Source organism: Cynocephalus volans, chromosome 10 (assembly GCF_027409185.1).
Source record: "Cynocephalus volans isolate mCynVol1 chromosome 10, mCynVol1.pri, whole genome shotgun sequence".
Taxonomy (NCBI): domain Eukaryota; kingdom Metazoa; phylum Chordata; class Mammalia; order Dermoptera; family Cynocephalidae; genus Cynocephalus; species Cynocephalus volans.
In genome coordinates, this window is record NC_084469.1 from 87,957,560 (window position 1) to 87,973,069 (window position 15,510).

Genomic DNA, 15,510 nt, shown 5'->3' on the forward strand with positions numbered 1-15,510 from the left:
ATCATTATATAGTGGCCTCCTTTGGGTCTTTCTGTGGTTTTTGGTTTAAAGTCTATTTTATATGATGTAAGAATAGCTACTCCTGCTCATTTTTGGTTTCCATTTGCATGGTATATCTTTTTCTATCCTTTCACTCAGTCTGTATGTGTCTTTACAGGTGAGGTGAATCTCTTGAAGACAGCATATACTTGGGTCTAGCTTTTTAATCCAGTCAGTCAGTCTGTGTCTTTTGAATGGGGGATTTAATCCATTTATATTAAGGATTATTATTGAAAGGTGTTGACTTACTCCTAGCATTTTGTCAATTTTCATTTGGATGTTTTAAGTATCTTTTTAAGTATCTTTTGTTCCTTTCTTCCCGTTTTATTTTTTGTGTTCCATGTTTGTTGGTTTTTTTAGGTGGTTAGATAAAGTTTCTTTCTTTATTGTTTGCATTTTTGTTCTACTAGTTTTTTTCTTTCTTGTGTATTCATGCTAATGATTATTGTTTTTTGGATTCCAGATTCAGTACTCCCTTGAGGATTTCTTGTAGGGCTGGTCGTGAGGTGGTGAACTCCTATAGTTTTTGTCTGTCTGGGAAATATACTATTTCTCTCTCATTTCTAAAGGATAGCCTTGCTGGGTATAGTATTCTTGGCTGGCAATTTTTTTCTTTTAGTATTTTGAATATATCATCCCATTATCTTCTGGCCTTTAGGGTTTCTGATGAGAAGTCTGCTGTTAGTCTGATGGGGGCTCCCTTATAGGTGACTTGATGCTTTTCTCTTGCTGCTTTTAGGATTCTCTCTTCATCTTTGAGCTTTGCTAATTTGACTATAGTACGTCTCAGAGAGGACCTTTTTGGATTGTATGTGTTTGGGGATCTTTGAGCCTCCTGAATCTGAAGGTCTGTATTTCTCCCTGTCTACCTGGGAAGTTTTCTGCTGTTATTTCATTGAATATGTTTTCAGTGCCTTTTCCTTTCTCCTCCCCTTCTGGATCATCCATGATTCAGATATTTGTGTGCTTCAGGTTATCTGCTAGCTCTCTTAGATTTTCTTAATTTCTTTTTATTCTTTTTTTTTTTTTGTCCACCTGGGTTATTTCATAGACTACCTTCAAGATCAGAAATTCTGTCTTCTGCTTGCTCTAGTCTGCTACCTAAGCTCTCAGTTGTGGTTTTTATCTCATTGAATGAATCCTTCAGCTCCAGGAACTCTGCTATGTTCTTTTTTAATGCATTAATCTTTTTGTACATTTCCTCCTTCAGATCCTGGATACTTTTTCACATTTCGTTGTGTCATCTAAGTGAGCCTTCTTACATATCATTGAGTTACCCTAAGATTGTTGCTCAGTATTACTTTTCAGTCATTTTGAGGACTTCCTGCTCTATAGGGTTTGGTACTTGAGAATTATCATATTCCTTTGGTGGTGTCATATTTCCTTTTTTTTTTTTTTCATATTTCTAATATCTCTATGTTGGTGTCTAGTCACCTGGTAGAGCAGTAGCTTGTTCTAATTCTCTGGAGTTGGCTTTGAAGAGAAGGAGTTCCTCTTGTAAATGTGTTTTATAATGACCATTGTGTGGGGTGTTTTAGTATTGGTTCCAGGTAGACACAGTAGTGTAGTCTCTGCATGGGTACTTCAGCCAAATTCAGTGTTAGAACTACATGGGAGTGTCTCCGTGGCCTAGTCCCTGGGGCACTTAGTAATTCCTTGCTGAGACTGGTGATACTATGTTGGTGTGCCAGGAAGTGGGTGAGCTCTTGAATTCTTGGGGGAAGTGCCTTGGTTCCCTGTCACTCTTTGGCTATGGTGGGTGACCTTGGGCAGGCCTGTTGGCACCCCAGCTAACTCCCCCTGACCCTGGTGGGTACACTCAGGTATACTGGTGCTCCTCAGTTTGAATGAATGACCCTGGGAAGTTTTTCTATTTCATCTTTCCTACAGGCCAGAAGTTCCTTCTGGGACCATGCTTCCCCCAGTTGGGGGATGTTGTTGGTGATTGGGAATTTTCTTCCTTATTCTATTTGGGTATCCTAGCTTTCTTTTCCTTTGGGGAGTTCTGCGTGTTTCTCTCCCCAGATGAAGGCAGTCCCGTGGACTGTGCATGTACTTCTCGCCCCCATATGTGCTGCCACTTATGACAGCATAAATCTTCCTGTGAGTTGGACCACTAGGTCACAGGTCTGCATGTATTCACCTCTTTCCCTGATTTCCACTGGCAACTCTTCTGTCTATGCTGACAAATGGTCATCAGACTGCCTATGAGGCAGCGGTGGCTGCTGGTGTGGCAGCGAGCCACCCTGGCATTGGCAGTTGCTGTGAAGGGGAGCTGTCGCAGACCACTTGTTCAGCACAGGTGTCCATGGCAGTGGTAGGGAGTGCTGCTGCCTGCAGTTGCAGGGCTGGCTGTCAGGCTATGAATTGTATACTTTAAATAGGTGAATTTGAAGGTGTATGAATTATATCTTAATAAAGCTGTTAAAATTCTCTGAACCAGTAATTCTACTTTTAGGAATCTGTCCTAAGGAAATGCTTTCATTCATTCCTGTGATATTTATTGAGTGACATGGTTCTACTGGGCATTCTTTTAGGTGCTGGGATACAGCAATGAACAAAATAAATAACTAATCAGATATAATGATCTGAAGATTTTTTTAAAAGAGATGTTCATAACATTAATTTAATAATAATAAAAAGCTGAAAACACCCAAATGATCCAAGTAGCAGACAAATTATGGCATATGGTGGAATGTTATGTAGCCATTTAAAATTTAAATTTTCACAGAATAGTCATTGATTTGAGAAAATTATACCATATAATGTGAAGTATACAAAATGCTATCTGTACATTGCTGTGGAATCAATGTCATTTCTATAGGTAGTAGTGTTGACTTTTGACTCTAGAGCCCACCTATCAGTTGCTATTTTTTTGTTGTTTTTCTGAATTTTCCAAATCTCCTATAGTAAGGTACATTATTTTTATAATCCTAAAAACTGTTTGCATCCATTTTCCTGGATTTCTATTAACACCAAGCAAAAGCTCTGAACTGTTGCAGGCCTTGCTCTCACTTTTCATTGCTTGTTGTAGGTTTGTTTCCTTTGAAGTGAGAACAAAACCATAGGGAAAATCAGATTTGCTGCTGAATAAAACTGGTGCTTCTCATATGCCAATATGAATTTTGAATTGTCTGATTTTAAAGAGAAGAGGAAAATTAACAAAAAATATTAGCTCTTTCTTAGGGGCTGTCTTTTTTCTTTGTGGCATGTTTTTTGTGTTCAAGTTGGTTGCATTTTGCTTCTTTTGGTATCAACCTGTCAACATTTTTTATTACATCGAGTTATCCTTAGTGAGTGCTTATTACGTGCCAGGCATTAATATATTACCACATACAGTCCTTCTATCAGACCCTTACACCAACTCTGTGAAGAAAGTATAATCATCTCTCTTGTAAAGATGAACCATCTCTGGCATTTTAAGGTCACACAGCTGGTTTAGACCAGAGTTAGGACTACAGTACAGGTGGTGTTGATGTCAGGGCTCATGTTCTTGACCACTGTACTCTGTTGCCTGCTATGAACGTAGGAGGTGAAAGGGTTCAAGCCTTGATGCAGGAGGAGTTTTCAGTGTAATCAGGAGATTTAGGCACACACACAGACAGACAAAATGTAGCAATATATGATACAATCCTAAACTGTATAGTATGGAAAATTAGGAAATAATGGAATGCAGTAAAGTACTGACTATTGGCTGTAGACAGTAACTATAAAAGAACTTAGAAGAAAAATGAAGATTACTAATGGTACTTGCCAGTTCCCAGAATACATTTACACTGTGGCTTCCTCCACTTTATATTATCCCTGTTCATTTCCCCATTAGTTAATGCTATAAAATTTTAAAAGTTTTGTTAGTAAAAGGTAAATAAACAGTTGGTGTGTATATTATTTAGTTTCCTTTTTTAGATTGTATTTCTTGAAGCTAGGTATGTTTTCTGCATAGTTTGTAACCTGAGATGCATCCAACTAGTGGCCAAGATGTTAGCATCTGATGGTTTCTTGATAAAATCTGTTTAACCATCTAATCTTTGGTTGTTGCAGGTGACATGGCTATATGGTATACAGATAACAGGTTTACTCCTGGTCTGTATTCTTCAGTTTTTTAATTCCATGATTCTTGGATCATTGCTTATCAGTTTTAACCTTTCAGTGTTAATTGCAAGAAAACTTCAGGTAGGTCTTTTTTTGTCCCTAATCAAAGTAAACTTTTTTTTAAATCGTGTGGTTTGTTGGACCTTATTTTTATACAGCATACGAAGGAAAATTGATGATCTGATTCCCTCTATAAAGCACAAGTGGAATTATTTGCTTTTTAAGTGCATGTGGTAACATTTCTGTTTCAAGCTTTCTGAAGTATTATGCCATCCCTGTTTTGTTTTGTTTTGTTTTTGATAATTATTATTTCTTAGATAATTGGAACTTTCATTCAATTCAGGAATTAGCCAGAGGTTCTTAGTTGAATGACATTGACTTAAAGTTGAAATAAAAGAGAAGAATTTTTAACTTCTTTATGTATGTGAACTCAAGAATGAGAAGAACTTCTTGCTTGTTGAGAATGTGTTCATCAAAGCCTTTCAAGTTGACCTTGTTGTCGTTTGATGTAGTAACTCAACTCTTTTCCCCATTCTTCTGTACCATATTATTGATTTTTCAGTGAATTAAACTCTCTTTTGAGAATTTTGAGATTCCAAATAAATACCTTTAGAAATAATGGGACATTTCCTACGGTATTGTAAAATCATGTTTGAAAACACTGACCTGATCTTTGGGCTTTATTATATAATTAACTTTCTTAAATTTACATGAGATTTAAGAGTCATTTGTTTTTCCTTAAAATTGTAATGAAGCCTGAATGTAATCATTTTTCATGGCCCTCTACCAATTCCTCCCTTTCCCCACCTTTCCCTTTCCCACCTCTGGCAACCCCAGTTCTATAAAAAGATTTTTTTTTAAACAGACTTTTACTTGACTATCAAAAAGAGTAGATCTCATTTATCCTCTTAACCTTAATTATAAATAAATATTATTCATATTTGAACTGTTTAGATATTATATTTGACAATGTATAAAGTTATCTGAAGATTATAAGAACGCTATTATACATCAAAGAGCACAGTTTACTTTTTTTTATACTGATAGGTTTTTTTATCTAACTGGGTTATAGCTATTCAGTGATTTATGAATTGATGGATAAATGATGTAATGATTTGTTCACTCATCATATCCTGAGTAGATTCCAAGTAGCAGATCCTAACAGTCTGATCCAAACAGTTTCTTAAAAAAAGAAGCTGGTTGCTAAGGTCTAAGAGAAGAAGAGGAATGGCCGGTTCACAATTGGTTAGAGCGTGGTGCTGATAACACCAAGGTCCAGGGTTTGATCCCTGTACCGGCCAGCTGCCAAAAAAAAGAAGAAGAAGAAGAAGAAGGAAGAAAAAGACCAGGGCATGTTTCTTCATCTTAATGGAGCTTATTATTTAAGGAATTTATTTACTATTGGAAAATTACAAATATTAGGACAGTGTAACCTTATGAAGATTAATAGTTTATGTTTTCCACATAGATTTTTCCCTATGTGTTGTGTGATCTAATATTTTAAATCTTTGGATAATCTCATCTAAAGTGATTACAAAGTTTTATTAAAATTTAAGAATTAAAACACAGCTTTTTTAATTTCTAGAAAAATCTGAAAACTGGAAGCTTCCTTAATAGACTTGGGAAACTTTTGTTACATTTATTTATGGTTTTATGTTTGACACTTTTTTTCAACAACATTATTAAGGTAAGTTAATAAAATGACATATGCAATATATTTTTGAATTTACTTATGGCACTGGAGATAATTAAAACTTTCAATTTCAAATAATTAAATTCTTGTTTTATTACTGAAGAATAACCAGTTTTACTTTAAACTGGCTTAGTTTTAATTTTTAATAAGGCTTATTTTGGTGATTTTAGTCATTGATTTTTTTTCATTCTTTTACATGTTCTAACTTGAATTCACCTTTTATTACATTTTTTAAAAGCTCAACTTTAAAAACATTAAACAAATATTTTTCTAAATTAAAAAAATTCTACTCTTTAGAGATAGTCTTCTACACTGTGGTTACTAAAAAAAAAAAAATGACATAATTTTTATTGTGTTCAGTTAATGGATAAACTGGACTTACTATCTAATTTCTGCTAGAGAGAAGGGTTGAACTCGTTTTTGATAGATATTCCCCAACATTTAACTGACTTAAAATTAACAACCGTATACAGCAGAATAACTCATTTAGTAACACAGGCATCCATTTGTTATATGTCCAGTAGATGCTTTGCTAAGATTTAAGTGCCCTCGGGCGCTGCTTAGTTGAACAAGCTTTTTAAAATTTTCACTGGCTTTTTTTTTCTTTTTAAGGGCAGGCTTTACTTAAGAGTATTGTTCTTGGACCTTGATGTTCCTTTTTTTATGCTAGAGCAAAACTACAATGATTTCTTCAGATGATTTTGCCCCTACTACAAGGCCAATCTTGGGATAGGAAATATCTGTGAAACAGGATCCTCCTTCTCCATAAAATAATGGCAGTCCTTTCCTGTCTGTCGAATGTCAAAGAAAATGACTCTTCTCTCAGCCAGCCACATTAAACACCTCACTTCAGGTCCTTGTCACCGTGTTCTTAAACTCCATATAGCTCAGTACTTATCGAGAGCTTATTTGAATGGAACAATCGAGCATTTCTGGGAGATTGGCTAAAGATATGCAGTTCATTCACTGGCCCACTCTACATATTCAGTGATCTGTTCTTAGATTAAACCAGTGGAGAGCTATATGCCTGGACCACTGGTTTTTGACTCCACAAAGAATAACATCTATTGAATTGCACTTGATGTTTTGCCAGCTACCTACAATGAGAGGAATTAGAAAAAATAGTCCAAAAAACTCACTGCTATTTTTAGTGTACCCATGGGAAAAATTTCTCTCAAGTCTCAGTTCTAGGACTTTAGAATCTCTTCTGAACAACTGGTTTGTTTTAATCTTGTGACCCTATAAGTAACATAACTGCTTTGTATCTCCCTCTTTGCATTCGCTGCTAGAATATGTAACACCAGATTTGTGGCTCATCTCTAATGAATATATTTTGTGTACTAACCTCAATTCTGGCTCCATCTTTTTTTTTTCCCCCTACATTTTTCTTCTGGTATAACTTCTTCACCATTTATATTACATGGATTTGATAAAATTTAAGAATTGTGATCACTAATGAGGAACACTGACATTTGTCTTTTCACTCCTTGAGAATTATTCCTGTCTTGAATTGTCTTTGAGTGAGTGAGTCTTACGTCAGTTGTATCAAAGCCAAACAGGCCTGTAGACTATATACCTATTTGTGGGTTCAGATCATGGTATTGTTGGTTTTCTGGTCTGAAAATTTGTTCTCACTGTGCTTCAGCCTTCTCCCTCTCTCTGAAACCAAAAAAAGCTCATCTTTATCTATTTCGTATATTGAACTTATGCGTAAGATGTTGTTTGAATAAAGTATTGCGCTCAAAAAAAGGGAGGGGGTGGGGGAGAAAGAAAAAGGAAGGAGTTTGAAATCCCCTGCTTTAGAATTCCTCATTTCTAAGAACTATTGTGAACATTTACTAATTTTATACACACACACACCCTCCTATGAAGGTGGACACTGAATATACATATTCAGTGGGAAATTTTCAGGAAAATGTGCCTAAGGCATTAATAGCGATTTTTGTTTTCTCCCTCTTTCTGATAGAAAATTCTTAACCTGAAGTCAGATGAACACATATTTAAATTTCTGAAGGCAAAGTTTGGGTTTGGAGCAACAAGGTATGACTGAACCGAAAATCTGTGTTTGCTATTTTATATTAAATCATCAGGGACTTTAAAACTTAAGTCACCATTGTGCCTTCAACTATTAACTGCAGACTTGTTTTGAGGAAAATATGTAGTTTCTTTGACTTGTATTGAATTTAATACTGCTTTCCATTTTTTTCTTTCCAATTCCCTAGGGATTTTGATGCAAATCTGTATCTGTGTGAAGAAGCTTTTGGCCTCCTGCCTTTTAATACATTTGAAAGGCTTTCAGATACTCTGCTTTTTTATGCTTACATATTTGTTCTGTCCATCACAGTGATTGCGGCATTAGTTGTTGCCTTTCATAATCTCAGGTATGGTGTATTTCAGAAATCTAACAGTCTAGTTTAACAGACTTGTTCTATGTTGCAGAAAAATTGCTAAGTTGAAAATCAAAATATCAGACACAGAACAGAGTAGTATTGTTTGTCTTAAAGGGGGAGCATACCTAGTTTACAGTGCACTCCATTCTCAGTAGTTAAAAGACAGCAAAGGGCCGACCCCGTGGCGTACTCGGGAGAGTGCGGCACTGGGAGCGCAGCGACGCTCCCGCCGCGGGTTGGGATCCTATATAGGAATGGCCGGTGCGCTCACTGGCTGAGTACCGGGCACGAAAAAGACAAAAAAAAAAAAAAAAAGACAGCAAAGAGTAGTGGTCACAGTACGAACTGGTCTGGGTCTAAGTTTTGTCTTGCACACTTGGGAATGATAAGATCTTTGAACCAGTTATATAATCTTACTGTATTTCCATTTCCTTCTCTGCACAATGGGAATACTGAGTATATTACTCTATAGGGGTTTGTGAGGAATAACTAAGTTAAAACAACGTAAAGTACTTAAAATAGTTTCTCATGCCTAGAATGGTTTGTAGATGTTTGCTGTTATTAGCTTGTATTACTTTTGCTGACTCATAAGTCTGTATTTTGTTTCCCTTATTAGTTTCCTGTATTTTTCTACCTTCTTCCTCTAGCTACAATTTTTTTATTTCTCACAAAATATCAAGAGTTAATTATTGTTCACTTGTTTCTTGCATCTTGTTTGAGGGCTCATAAAGTTGGAGTGGACCATAATTATTAGTACCTACTGAAAGTCTTAAGTAATAATTGTCAGTTTTAAAAAACTTAGCATGTCTACCAGTCTGCTGAAAGGAAAAATCAAGGAGTACAAAGGCTTTTAAAAAACTTGTATAATACCTACCCATCAAGCTGATGGGGAGTTTTGCAGTTACTATCCATGTCAAATTGAAAGAAAATTAAGTATAAGAAGTTGAAGCTACTGTCATTTGTGAAAACTTAATGAAGCTCACAAGGAAGCCCTTTTTCTATATAGTTACCTTGCCAATTAAGGTGCTGGTGAACTGTGATTCACAGCCACAAGAGAGCTGTCATTAAAATGAGTACAGATCAGTTGAGGTGTTTTATGATTATTAAGAATGAGGCAACATTGAACCATGAAAATATTTCACTGACTATAAACTATTTTAGTATCTTTCAGAAGTGTTCTTTTTTATACCTAACCCAAGATAAAATTTAGCCCTGTGAAAATAGATGGAAATTATTCTAGACTGTGTAATTAAATATTATTCTAGACACACCAAGTGTCGGCAGGGCTGCAGACTGCATACAAAGCAGGAAGTTCCATTGGCCTGTAGTATCTTTGTGAAAATGTCTTCCATGCTCAGTGTGAATCTGTGAGTCATCTCTGAAAGCTGATTTGGTATATGATTATAGATAACGATTTTAGAGCATCCTCATCTACCAGGTAGGGATATTAGGGCCTTTTTAGAGGAAAAGTACTATATTAAAGTAATTAAGGAATTATAGTATCTTAATATGAATTAACTTATAAGTAATTTGAAGGGTGTTTTATCAATGCCAAGTATTTAAAGTATTTCTACCTTTTTAGTACTAGGAAGTATGATACTGTTACATTTATATAACACATCTGCATTAGTATGAAGGATACAACTGAAAAGGGCACTGTATTCTTTATTCATGGGATTAATAAGAGCCTTCCAGCTTGGCTGGGGTAAGGGGAGGTATTGCAGAATTCTGCCAGGTATCAAGGGAAGATAAGAGCATATGTTCTACTTGTCTGGAGTAATCTTTTAGTATCAATATAGGAGCCAGTGTTTGGGTTGTAATATTTAACATTTAAGTCAAGATTACTACCAGTGGTGAAAACTGCCTTAGAGTATCATTTTAATTTTCCTATGAATCTACGGTGGTGAAAAGAAATAAAAGTTATCTAGATACATAGAGAAGCATTGTATATATATCCAGTTCTGTTGGATTTGTACGAAGGATCAGTAGGGCCTTTGTGAAAGTATTATTTTTATCTTAATCTGGCAGCCCTTGTTGTTTTCTTTTCCCCTCCACAACAAATGGTGCAACATCTGAACTCACTCATCAATCTTAATATCACTGAAGTGGGGACAGCCTAACAGTATGTGCTTCCCACTGTAATGCAATATATAGTACATCATATCCCCATGAAGTGTTCTTGCCAATAAAAATGAACTTGACTTCTCTAGATCTAATTACAAATTTACAGGAAACATGGGAATGGAGAAATGTGTTAAACACTACCACAAGGAGATAATAAGCTAAACCCAAAAGGTTGGAAGAAAAAGGGATACTTTTATAGATCAAAAGATATTTTAAAAGATATATCAATGAAATGCAGTATGCAAGTTTTGGATTCTGATTCAAAGAAACCACCTGGAAAAAACAATTTCTTCAAAGAGGGAAAGGAATATGACCTGGGTGTTAGATGATGTTAAGGAATTAATGTTAATTTTGTTGGGTTTAATAATTTTAATGTAGCTGTATTTGATAGAAGTCATCTGTTGGACATATATAATGAGGTTTAAAATGAGATCACTGTTTCATAAAGGAACTGAATTCCAAGTTTATAGATACATCTTTACTTTTTTTGTTTGTAAAAATTTGAAAAATACCATTACTAACCCATAAAACATCTTTAAAGATCTCTTCTAAAAGGCCAGTTTCATTAATTCCAAAAGGATTTTTTTTGCTATTTTATTGATTGATTACTATTTTAATTTAAACAATTGAAGCACTTTAAATTTTTACTTAAATTAAAATCTGTGAAATTTTAGTTATTCTAATTACTAATGCATTTATATTGCATTACTTTTAGCTTCATAAACAAATTCAAAGTTGATCATTGCTAATTTATTTCATCTCAGGAAAATAATACATTTCTAAATATATAAAGGCGTAAATTTCTTATATCTTCTTTAAAAAAGATTTAACTAAATTAAAATTTTGTATCCCACTTTACTTTTGTATATTTGCTATTTTATTTAGTGATTCTACAAATCCCAGGAGTAAAATGGGAAAGTGCACAGTTGACCTGAAACCAGAAACTGCCTACAACTTAATACATACCATTCTGTTTGGATTCTTGGCATTGAGTACAATGAGGTATTTTTGTCTTGTCTGTTTATTTTTTAATTTGACCGCTCTTTACTTGTTATTTAGCAATATAATTTGGAAATTGATAGTCATCTTCATTAGTAATTGTGGTTCCCAGAAAATCGTCCTTATGTACTGTCTTCTCTCAGTACAAAATATCATTTATAATCAGTTTTTTTCTGAATTATGAACATTCCTCTATGTCTTACTTATGTGATGGTTCTCAAAAGGTGATAGAATTACATGTTGAGTATCCCTTATCTGAAATGCTTGGGACCAGAAGTGTTTCAGATTTTGGATTTTTTCAGATTTTGAAATAATCGCAGATATTTTAACCAGTTGAGCATCTCTAATCCAAAAATCTGAAATCCAGAATGCTCAAATGGGTATTTACTTTGAGTGTCATACTGGCACTCAAAAAGTTTCAGATTTTGGGGCCACGCCCGTGGCGCACTCAGGAGAGTGCGGCGCTGGGAGCGCAGCGACGCTCCCGCCGTGGGTTTGGATCCTATATAGGAATGGCCGGTGCACTCACTGGCTGAGTGCCGGTCACGAAAAAGACAAAAAAAAAAAAAAAAAAAAAGTTTCAGATTTTGCAGCGTTTCAGATTAGGGATGCTCAAACTGTAATAACTAACCCTTTGGCAGATGGTTTCTGCATAGTTTTAAGTAAGATTTTACTGTCACAGACTGTGAAGCTGCCTTTACACCTATCTCACACTCCAGTTTTATACACTAGTACTTGTTGACTTTTGTCTATTTCTGTTCTTATAGAATGAAATACCTCTGGACATCACACATGTGTGTGTTTGCATCATTTGGCTTATGTAGCCCAGAAATATGGGAGTTACTTCTGAAGTTGGTCCATCTTTATAACCCAAAGAGGGTCAGTGCTGTCCCTTTTCCCATTTAATTTTTATGACTTATAGTTTTTCCTTTATACCAGTTCTTTTTCTTTTTCAGTGGTTGCTCATACATCAGTCAGACAGAATGAATACTAAAATTTAAAGCTAAAAATAGATTATTGATACATTAAGATTTTTAAGGAATTATTTTTAAATAATTTTATTTTTAATTTTATTTTATTTTTAAAAATCTTTATTTTTCCCCAGACTATAAGTTAGATATATTTACTGTACAGAATTTGGAGATTTTTAAAAAAGCACAAAAAAGGGAAATTAAAAATCACCAATAATCCTCTTATCCAGAATTATGTTATTATCATAACGCATTTTCCTAAAAATAATTACTAATAAGTGTATGATAATGTTTAATAACCTGTAAATGCAGTTTTGAATTGTCCTACCCTATAAATTCACTAGGTGGCATTATGATAGAAGCTCCAAATACCTTATGAATGATTAGAACCCTTACATTAACTCAGTTGTTTTACATATTGGAGACTCATGCTCCATTATGTTTCTGTTATTTAAAAAAAAAGAAATGTCATTTATTTACAAAGCAAAACCATAAGGTAAAAAGTGTTCAAAATACTTGTAATCTAAATAGTGTCTTTCTTATATAGATATGTATAATGCGATATTCAGTACCGATATTAATACTGCTGTATCTATGCTATAAGGTAAGACTGATTTTCCTCATTCTTGTCATTAATCTATTTACAGAATAATTACTTTGACTCAATGTGTTTTGTGTATTATTTAGCAAATACAGTGATTTGTGGATGTTGTAAATATCTTCTTAGCTCCTTATTCCAATTGCCATAGATAGGAACACTAATCAGTTTCCCAAATAGGTTTTAACAAATAAAAACATTATAGCAAAAACTACTAGCATTTAGTCATTCTGATTCATTTTGGTTTTGACTCTTACTATTCAGCTGGTGCAAATTCTGAAAATAAGATGTTTTCAGACCTATTTTGAAATGAATAAAGTAGAAAAATTATTTTTCTCTGTTACCTGATTTATATGAGATTTAAAAATGTATTTTACTGTAATATGCATGTTTTATTAGATGCTTAGTTATTGTAAAGGAATTGGACATGCATAAATAAATACAGTCTAAGATTAGGCTTTTTTTTTTTACCTGTTATTTAATTTCAATAGGAAATAATGAACTTTTTCATATTTCCAGTTGAGTAATTTTAACATGACCAGTAACGGGATCTTAACCCTTGACTTGGTGTTGTCAGCACCATGCTCTCCAAGTGAGCTAATGGCCATCCCTACATAGAGATCTGAACCCGTGGCCTTGGTGTTATCAGCACCACGCTCTCCCAAGTGAGCCAGGGGGCCGGCCCAGTTGAGTAATTTTTTAAATAGCATTAAATGTGCTTCAATTCTGAGAATCCCCTACCAGAGACAGTGATCACTGATCAGGTTGACTACTTAGTGACTCTTTTGTCACATCTTTGAGATTTAGAGGCTTGAATTATCGCCTGGTCAGGTAGCACAGATTGTCTTATCCAACTGAGCTCTTGCCCTCTGTTTTTAAAAAACCTTACATAGGGCCGAGCCCGTGGCGCACTCGGGAGAGTGCGGCGCTGGGAGCGCAGCGACGCTCCCGCTGCGGGTTCGGATCCTATATAGGAATGGCCGGTGCACTCACTGGCTGAGTGCCGGTCACGAAAAAGACAAAAAAAAAAAAAAAACTTTACATATTTTTTAAGTTTAGATTTTTTTTTCTTCAAATTTTGTTTTACATTAGAACATTGGATTTTAAACTACTGGGCAGAGCCCCTGATTTGGGAGGGTGGTTAAAGGTGGGGATGGGGAGCTTCACCCACTCAGAGGATCAGCTATAGCAGCTCAGCTTTTGGTTTTAATCTTATTACATTTTCATGTAAGATTTTGTGATCCACAGGTTTTAGGCTAAAGAAAGAGTTTGATAATCACTATATTGTAAATATTTCAAAAACTTATGTTATATCATGTTCCAGTCCATCAAAACATTTACTATTATGGGCAGAGCTCTGTGCTAATTCCTAGATGTTAGAAAACACAAATAGACTTCTATGTCCCTGCCTCTGGGAATTTTATTGCCCTAAATAAAATCTAAATAAGTGAAACTTCCTAAAAACACCTGGAAAGCAACAATTAAGGATTAAACATTGTATATGTTTAATGAGGAATCAGGTAACTTTACCTTTACTTGTTGGTTTTGGGGGTTAACACACCCTCCTCACAGAGAAGATATAGCTCATCGTTCTTGTACCACTACTAAAGATGCAAACTGTAAACAATGTTTTCCACTGTCCGTGTGTGTAGGCTGAGTTCTTTTATGTCTCAGCTATTTATTGAAATTTTATTCATTCTTTTAAAAAGCTATTTGAGGACTTAGGTCTCTTGTTCTTGAAAAAATCGAAGCAGGACATTCTATAAGAAATAAACTGTACTGTAGAGCACTAACTCCTAAAGGATGGTCCTCATACAAGCAGTGTCAGCATCACCTGGGAACTTGTTAGAAATACAGATGTTTGGGTCCCATTCCAGACCTACTGAATCAGAAAGTCTGTGAATAGTGTCCAGAAATTTGTTTTAATTTAACCATCCCTCCAGGTGATGCCAACGTATCATCGACTTTAATAAATCCCTGCTGTAGTATTAACAGGGTTTCTCAACAGTGGTACTATGATGTTTTGGCCAGATAATTCTTTGTCATAGAGGACTGTTCTGTACATTGTAGTATGTTTAGCAGCATCCCTACCCACTAGATATCAATGGCACCTCACCGCTAGTTGTGACAACCAAAAGTATCTCCAGACATTGCCAAACATCCCATGGAGTGGGAGAGGTAAAATTCTTCCCCTCACTCCTCTTGAGAACCACTGCTATAGAAGAGCCAGTGATAGCACTGAAAAAGCCATCATTTCCAGAATATCCTTGTAGATTTTCCTTATGTAAGAGAATTATTCTAAATAATTCTTTGAAAGATTATTGGGCTAGTCTGTCTTGTTATAAGACTTCAGGAGAAATTCTAATGCATCCATTTGTCATTGTATAAAATAGATATTTTATCTTCTCAAAACTTGTAAAATATAAAATCACAGATAAAATAAACATGCTATGTATATTAGGGGTTGCCTGAAACTGAATCTGTTTTCGAACTACTCCAGCTGTTACAGATTTATCTGTAAATAATGTGAATTTATATATTTCAAAGCCTGATTTGAATTTTACATAGCAATTGTAATGAGTGCGTCAAAATTTCTCGTTCATA

At 34.9% G+C, this 15,510-nt stretch overlaps 1 protein-coding gene across 1 annotated transcript in view; it reads left to right on the forward strand.

Moving 5' to 3' along the window:
* DPY19L3 (dpy-19 like C-mannosyltransferase 3) overlaps positions 1 to 15,510 on the forward strand; it is a 66,871-nt gene that overhangs the window by 36,748 nt on the left and 14,613 nt on the right. The window contains exons 9-15 of the mRNA XM_063112454.1: positions 4,081 to 4,212; positions 5,717 to 5,818; positions 7,791 to 7,864; positions 8,047 to 8,205; positions 11,224 to 11,340; positions 12,105 to 12,216; positions 12,856 to 12,912. Of these exons, the coding sequence (XP_062968524.1) occupies positions 4,081 to 4,212; positions 5,717 to 5,818; positions 7,791 to 7,864; positions 8,047 to 8,205; positions 11,224 to 11,340; positions 12,105 to 12,216; positions 12,856 to 12,912 (753 nt within the window). The remainder of the gene's footprint in view (positions 1 to 4,080; positions 4,213 to 5,716; positions 5,819 to 7,790; positions 7,865 to 8,046; positions 8,206 to 11,223; positions 11,341 to 12,104; positions 12,217 to 12,855; positions 12,913 to 15,510) is intronic.